Source organism: Euphorbia lathyris, chromosome 10 (genome assembly GCF_963576675.1).
Source record: "Euphorbia lathyris chromosome 10, ddEupLath1.1, whole genome shotgun sequence".
Classification (NCBI taxonomy): domain Eukaryota; kingdom Viridiplantae; phylum Streptophyta; class Magnoliopsida; order Malpighiales; family Euphorbiaceae; genus Euphorbia; species Euphorbia lathyris.
The window spans coordinates 35,816,005-35,824,045 of record NC_088919.1 but is presented as its reverse complement, the minus strand read 5'-3'; the positions used below and the strand labels follow the sequence as shown (position 1 = coordinate 35,824,045).

Here is an 8,041-nt window from a genome sequence, read left to right as displayed (position 1 = left end):
TGTAAATGCAAGCAAACTCTTCTCTTTTTTCACTCAATTTCTAGTTGGTGAAATTATCAACTACTAATTTAGAAAGTATTTATCTTTGTGCATTCTCAATCTCAAAGCTTGTTCCTTTATAGTTAATTTCCCCTCTTTCTCACTGCTTTTTGCTTGGGTTAGCAATAATCAAGTCGTCTTCATTATATTAGTGAAGAGTCACTTTACTTGACTTTGTCCTTCTACCTCTTTCTCTCTCTGTGTTGGAAATTCATAATTATGGAATGTAGCTTTACTCAACTTTCTATAAGGCCCCGCTTCTCATAGTTCCATCCCAGGGTTACTTCCATATTCTCCATACTCATCTTTTCTCTATTTTAATTGCTTACCCTCTAATTAGTTATTCCTCTGCCAGCCCCAAATCCACACACTTACTTCCCTTTTCGAAGATTTGTGATTTGGGTTCTTATTAACTTTGATTTCGACCTCTCTATTTCGGGTCTCGAAGGTCATAAATGGAGACAAGTAATGCCCAAGTGAAGTCCAAGATGGAAGATTATGAAGTTATAGAGCAGATTGGAAGAGGAGCTTTTGGTTCTGCTTTTCTTGTTCTTCATAAAACTGAGAATAAGAAGTAAGTATTCCTTCAATTTTTACTTGTTCTTCTTCTTTATCTTTCTGGGTCTTCTTTCAATATAGCAACTGAAATTTCCCAATTTCTATATATTAACTGATGTTTGCTATTTGTTATTGCTCTACTGATATGATTAAAAACAAATTTAAAATTGATTCGAGTGCCAAAAACGAAATTGCGTCAAAATTGAAATTTGGGGATCGCTAGCATTCGTGTCGGCACGAAGTTTTGTCTGCTAGCTATCATGTTCTTCAACTTCCAAACTGATTTTGCATTATTTATTTTTTAATTATTTTCCGTCTGCCTGCTTGTTTTAGGTATGTTTTGAAGAAGATTCGCCTGGCCAAGCAGACTGAGAAGTTCAAACGCACAGCTCATCAGGAGGTTATCTTCTATTATCTATCAATATAGAGCCTTTTTTTTTTTATAACAACAAAATATTCTGAAAGAGAGATTTTATTTATGTGGGATTAAAGAAGGAATTGGATATAGATGCTTCCGTCCATGGGATGCTTGTTTGTGTAATTTTATATGATTTCAAATTTTTTTGTTTTCATATGCATCATCTTATCTTCCTCAATAATTTAAAATAAGTTTTTCAAACCATGACAACGCATGCTGATTTTTCAAGATAGAAAAATTTATAATAGAATTATTGATCATGTACAATAGTTCAACCATAGTTATCAAAGGCACACCTCCGGCTCAGAAGGCACTAGGTTCCATGCATGTTGCCTGAGAAGCTAAAAGTCGAGCTGTGTTCAACAGGCACGCGCCTGTGTGCGAAGCCTAGGCACAAATTTAGAAACTACACTGTTTTTTAGGATTCCAAGTTAAAAATTGGATGTTTTAATCTCACTATCTATACGATTTATTGCTGAAATTAAATTAGAGCAAAAAGAAATAAATATAAAAGGAAAGAAGATTTGGATGGCAGAAATATCCAAAGAACAATGCAAAGAAACGCTGCTCCATTTTGAAATATCGCAAATGGAGACTTTAGTCTTGATGAAAAGTAGTTATTAGGCTATTAGTTAGTTAACTTAGAATATGGTTGAACTTTAGTCTTTAGATTTAGAGTTTTTATTTTGCATTATGATTATGAAAGAGTTAGTAGTTAATTTGGAATTCATTTCATGCATTTTATGATTAAGATTATGGTGGATATGATTTAGTATTTGACTGTTTGTTGCATTTTAAAAATTTTAATTATTGTTATTTATGTTTTTTTTTTATATATTTTCTTTAGTGCGTCTTGTGTCGTTCAGGCGTGTGCCTGGGCCTGGTGCCTTTAATAACTATGGATCAACGTAATTGCTCTGTGCACAATATCCCTTAGGCTTGGCTTGATGTCTACATTGTGAAAATTCTGTTCTGATTTCTAGTTTCAAGATCGAGTATCCTTCAAGTTAACTTTTAGTGATGTCCACTTAAGAGGGGAAATACAACTGATGATGGTGTTCGTCCCTCTTGAAAAGCGATAATTCGTTTGCATGTTTCTATGTATGGATATATTTCGTTAAAAATGTGATCTTGCTTTGCTTTAAAGAAATGGTTGTGTCTGTATTGCAGATGGAGTTGATTGCAAAACTGAATAACCCATATATTGTCGAGTACAAGGATTCTTGGGTGGACAAGGTAATCTCATCGTTTATTTGTGTTCAGATGCATAATATGGTAATAATTGATGCCTTTGAGATTTTATTTGCTTGAAGCCATAATAGTATGTATTTGTTTGCGGTGCAGGGAAATTGTGTTTGCATAGTAACAGGTTACTGTGAAGGTGGAGACATGTAAGTAAATGTGAATTGTGTTATTCTTAAATTAGATATATTTAGCTATTTTTGTCTGAATTTCTAGACGGTCATTTTTAAAGTGACACAGGTTACATTTTAAAATTAGTAATTCATGTGGAGAACATTTATTATCTGTATTTCGAAGATAGTGTTGAAGGGCTAGAGCCGAATATGCACGACCCTCGACTGAAATTACTATAGGTGTTTTGGTGGAGCCAAACAGAATTATTTCTGACTTTTGTAGCCATAGTTTAATCAAGACAATTTGAAAGTTTTATATGTTTCATCTATCAAAAGTATACAGAATTCTTCAGTTAAACAATTTGTCAACATAAAGTAACGGGTAAAAATAGAATCAGATAACACTTCTAATGAAAAAATGAATTGAATTTTCTTTTTCTTTACTTGTTTTCCTTTGTCAGGGCTGGGATTATAAAGAAGGCTAGAGGCATATTTATCCCAGAGGAGGTGACCTGTTTAAACCTTCTAGTTTAAAAAATCTTTCTCTAGATGCTTTGAATAGCATTTATGCTCATTACCAACGTGGTTACTGTGTTTTGCTTCTCAGAGGCTCTGCAAATGGTTGACTCAGTTGTTGCTCGCTGTGGATTACCTACATTCTAACCGCGTCCTTCACAGAGATCTTAAGGTACCTTTATATGTTCATTTATGTAATCAGGGGAAGCTCATCAATTTTTCTGTTTCTGATATAACCTTTTTGAATTCCAGTTATCCAACATATTTCTTACGAAGGACAATGATGTTCGCCTAGGTATGAAAGCAAACAAACTGTAAACTAGCTAGATTTTCACCAGGTTTATGTCTTATAAGAATGTTTTATCTTGTATGGATTGAACAGGAGACTTTGGACTTGCCAAGCTGCTCAACACAGAAGACCTCACTTCTTCGGTATGGAATTTCCTTTGTTTCTCCTTGCTACCCTTGTTTTTTGTTTTCATATATTTTCAAGTCTTATCGTTGATGGCAACTGCCTCAGCACTTTGCTGCATAAAACTGTGGTTCGTTATACCATTGAATAAATGACTTGAGCTCTATTCGAACTGACTTTTAATTTCCTCTCTCTCTCTAATATGTAGTAGTTATTGACATCTTTCTGTATTTGCAAGTGATCTAAATGTAGATATTGACATCTTTCTGTATTTGCATGCCCTCTGTCATCAGGTTGTCGGGACTCCTAATTACATGTGTCCCGAACTCCTAGCAGATATACCATATGGCTACAAATCTGACATATGGTCACTTGGTAAGAAATCTGGAAGGGTTGCTTTTAATTTGTTCTTCTTCATTAGAAATTTAGGAGTAATGAGATCCATCTGCTGTTTCAGGGTGCTGTATGTTTGAAATTGCTGCACAGCAACCAGCATTTAGAGCTCCTGTGAGTAAAAGCCTGGTTTACATTAAATTCTTTAGCTACCGAGGAAGAAGCTATTTTTAATTTACTGTGTTAATGAAATTTGAGAATCTTTATTTGAAATTCAAGCACCATATCTAAATAAATAACTCAAACAGGATATGGCTGGATTAATCAATAAAATAAACAGATCCACCATTTCTCCTCTCCCAATTATCTATTCCTCTTCACTGTAAGTTAATTTCCTGCACGTTCTTGATGCTTATCATTTTACATGTCAGAGTAGCATAGCGTGCCTTTTAACTGTTGGTATCTTATTCGCTTAAATTGTTTGTGCATTGAATTCCATGTTGTAGGAAACAAATTATTAAGAGCATGCTAAGGAAGAGCCCCGAACATAGACCAACAGTGAGTTCTACTGACCCTAAGTTACAATCTAATTCGTTAATACTTGTTCTCATACCTTCAAGCATTGATCTTTAGGCTGCAGAATTACTAAGGCATAGCCATTTGAAACCATATCTGCTTCGATGTCAAAATGCATCTTCTGTGTTTCTTCCAATAAAGCCCATTAACAATTCGAAGGACAAATCTAGGAGAAAGTCATTGCCTGGAAAATCTACAGGTTTCAAAGATAATAGGGATGGGGAAATTACACCTCAAAACCATCCAGAAATTGATCATCCATCTGCGAGAAACAGCATTGCAGAACAAAGCACTGTACCTCACAATGGCATACCAACATCAGCTTCTAGTACAGAAAACAGCGAGACCAAAAGGATCGATCGTACTGTCTATACTGTGGAAACATCAGATTCTTTGACTGGTCCAAAAGACAGTTCCACTGACTCGGAAACTAGCGTTTGCAATGGAGATAAGCAAGCTGATGCTAGCAGTCTTCTTCTAAAGGACAGCGCTGAAATTAAGTTTACCTCGGAGAATATAAGTGAAACAGTACCAACGTCTGAGCATTGTCAACAATTGCGTGAGGTTGATGTCGAAATTGTTATTGGGAAGGATGAATCTGGACCAGCCTTAAGCAGCCAGAAAGTTGTTGAAGAAGCTGAAATAATGGCAGGGGATGCCACAGCAAGGGAAATCGTGAAATTAGCCGTGCCTGCAAAAAATTGTACAGACATAGATGCTTCAAACAATGAGACGAACTCACCATCAGCCATAAAGGAACCTTTTGTTGAGCCGGAATGCTGTGTAAAGAAACCTCAAAGCCCTGATGTGTACACAGAAGGCACTCATATTGACTGCTTATCTTCTGGAAGTAATGATGTGCCTCCATTTAAAGAAGAAATTGAGGCAAAGGTAGATAAGAATAACTCGTCAATCCCAGCAGAGAAGGACAATGCCTATGGAACAAATCGGGCAGCAATTAACATGTCAATACTTGATACTATTGCTGCAATGCATGCTGAAGAGACGAAGAATGAGTGGGAGAATCCAGGCCAGCAAAGGGCTGATGCTTTGGAATCGTTGCTCGAGCTTTGCGCACGATTACTTAAACAGGACAAAGTTGATGAGCTTGCTGGTGTTCTAAAGCCATTTGGTGAAGAAATGGTCTCATCTAGAGAAACAGCAATTTGGTTGACAAAAAGTCTCATGTCTCATCACAAATTTAATGAAGGGACCTAATTTTCAGGTGATTTGCTGCTAATTTATTTTTACTGTGAGAATATATATTATGTATGTATCTAGTGTTGAGATAAAATATTTTTCCATCCTGAGTGTTGTTTGATTGAAAGATTATAACTTGTAAACATATTTTACAGATTGTTTCATATACTTTAACTTGTAGCTCTGTTGTCAAATGAACTCCTAATTGCTTTCATTATGTTCTTTTTTTTTTTTTTTTTTTGATAACGAGTGATTCCATTAAACTGAAAGAGTAGCATTGTCAGAACATACTAGATGCCACGCACAATCCGGGCAATCCTCTACCAAAAAAATCGGGGAAACAAGGTCCCTAGCCCAGCTTGCTATTCTATGGGCATCCTCTACCAAAAAAATCGGGGAAACAAGGTCCCTAGCCCAGCTTGCTATTCTATGGGCTACCGAATTACATTCCCTATGAACGAAATTAAAAGCGCAGGAAGAAAATCTCAAACTGAGATCAGCTATATCAACATAAATATCATAGAGTGAGTTTTTCGGAAAATTGCCTGATTTGATTGTATCAATTACCACTTTAGCATCCGATTCAATGACGACGGATGGAAATGCACAATCAACACCAAACAAAGCCCCCTGTAGAATAGCTTGAGCTTCCGCTGCTTCCACAGACATACACGGATCGAGAGGAATACCCGCTGAAGCAAGTACCAACCCCCGCTCATCCCGTGCGATCAGACCAACCCTGCAAAGAAGGCCGTTATCCCCCCATGCGGCATCGCAGTTAATTTTAACAACGCCAGTAGGGGGAGGATACCAACTTTTTTTAGGGTCAGGATCTGAGTCGTCGAGAGGAGAGGCCGTTAGTACAAGTGCTAAATTAGAAACAGCAGCAAGCTTATATTCAGTAAGGTACTGCTGCGCCTTACCAAGAATTACCTCCGGTTCAAGCCAAATTTGGTCATGTATCCACTTATTCCTTCGATACCACAGCCACCACGTGGTTACAAGTACCTGTTCTGCCTCAGTACGGGTGAAGGAAGAATAGCACAGTTCGAGCCATTCCGCCATATCAGTTACCAAAAATTTGTCCGGTCGGTGTGGTAATTGCGCTCCCTTCCAGACTTCGATAGCGCCGCGGCAATGAAGAAGTGCGTGCATTGCTGTTTCTGCTGGGTGTCCGCAAGCCGCGCACGCTCCGTCGGTAATGAAGAAGTGCGTTCATTATGTTCTTAATCATACTATTATTGTTTCTAGGTGTTGCTAAGTAATTATTCAGATTCTTTAAGCATGATTTTCATTTTCTGCTGCTGAACATTATTCTAAGAAAAATGAATTGTTTTAGGCAAATTATACCCATGCCCCCTAAGCTTTGGTCTTATTTCTTTATGGCAATTGAACTTTTAAAGGACATAAAAGTTCCTAAAACAAACTTGGGCTGTTTTAAGGGGATGAAAAGATATTCTAATCAATTTTAATTTTTAAACTTTTGGTTTTGAGATTATTTAGATTTTATTTAGTTAAGAGAGAGAAATTAATTGTTTAGAGAATGATTCGAAAAATCGAAAACATGATTCCATAAGAAATGTTTTTCTAAACAACTTTACATTTATTTTCACAAGACATTTTTATTTTATGTTAGTAAATCTTTTTTAGTTTATACCTTAAAGCTTAGGAGCCATAAGACAAAAAAATTGAACTACAATATAATTAATTCGTTCTTTTTTGGTATCATCAATCAATTTGAGATCAGTTACTTTCTGGGTGACCTTGTTCTAATTACAGCTACTAGTAATTGAAATTGAAATCTAATTTAAGCGGCTTAGTTAGTACATGAAAAAAATGAATGCGGATATAAAAATAACTTCTTAAATAGATTATAGTAATCAATTAATATATTGAAAGGAGTACCTCCCGGTTAGATATATATCTCGAAATTCAGGGTACATTTAAATTGAAATAAGCTAATAAATAACAACATGATTACTTTTCCTTAAATGGAAAAAAAAGAAACAGAAAAAAAAATCCAAAGAAATCAGAGATAAAATAGTCATCGGCTGTTGTAGGTCCTCCTGCTGAAGAGAAATAGTTTTCCTTTTTATATTTTTTTTTCTACTTCATATTATTTGATCTACCTTCCATCATACTCAACTTAGTGCAAATAATATGCAAAGAATGAGAGAAGAACGAGGCCGACGAAAGGGGAAGTGGGGGCGGCTCCACCGGGAACAGCTGCCCCGGGAGATGGGGCAGCAGCGTCTGGAGCCTCAGCAGTAGCAGTAGCAGTAGTGGCAGCAGTAGTAGGGTCATCAGCAGGAGCCTTAGCCTCAGCGGCAGTAGCACCGGCTAAGGTGCCAGCAGGAGTGGCCGCGAAGGCGTGGGTCATGGAGACAGCGACGATAACAAAGAGAGCAATGATTATCTTCTTGGAATCCATGATGAAAATAGAATAGATAGAAAGATATAGACCTGCCTTGCAGATGAAGAAAGGCTTTTATTTATTTTTTATTTTATTTTTTTTTTGTTGTTTTGGGATCTGATGAAATATGATCTTTATTTGCAGGTCTGAAGAATAGGTTGGCAAGTGATGAGTATTTATAAGAAAGATTGATGATTTATTTTAGGAATTTACCGTTAGAT

General features: G+C 36.4%; 1 protein-coding gene across 1 annotated transcript; it reads left to right on the top strand.

The window, feature by feature from the left end:
- On the top strand, nt 1–5,605 carry LOC136208569 (serine/threonine-protein kinase Nek6-like). The gene is made up of 13 exons (XM_065999564.1): nt 1–613; nt 931–997; nt 2,186–2,251; nt 2,360–2,406; nt 2,832–2,877; nt 2,978–3,058; nt 3,139–3,181; nt 3,269–3,318; nt 3,592–3,673; nt 3,756–3,805; nt 3,940–4,013; nt 4,138–4,189; nt 4,265–5,605. The coding sequence occupies exons 1-13, from the start codon at nt 495–497 to the stop codon at nt 5,423–5,425; spliced, it is 1,938 nt and encodes a 645-aa protein (XP_065855636.1). The 5' UTR covers nt 1–494; the 3' UTR covers nt 5,426–5,605.
- Nucleotides 5,606–8,041: the final 2,436 nt, after the last annotated feature.

What these genes read in the sequence shown, in the direction of transcription:
- LOC136208569 (XM_065999564.1), top strand. Translation starts at nt 495, where the DNA reads ATGGAGACAAGTAATGCCCAAGTGAAGTCCAAGATGGAAGATTATGAA. An exon ending in CAGAAGACCTCACTTCTTCG is followed by an intron (nt 3,319 to 3,591) that starts GTATGGAATTTC and finishes CTCTGTCATCAG; the next exon opens with GTTGTCGGGACTCCTAATTA. An exon ending in AACCAGCATTTAGAGCTCCT is followed by an intron (nt 3,806 to 3,939) that starts GTGAGTAAAAGC and finishes TAACTCAAACAG; the next exon opens with GATATGGCTGGATTAATCAA.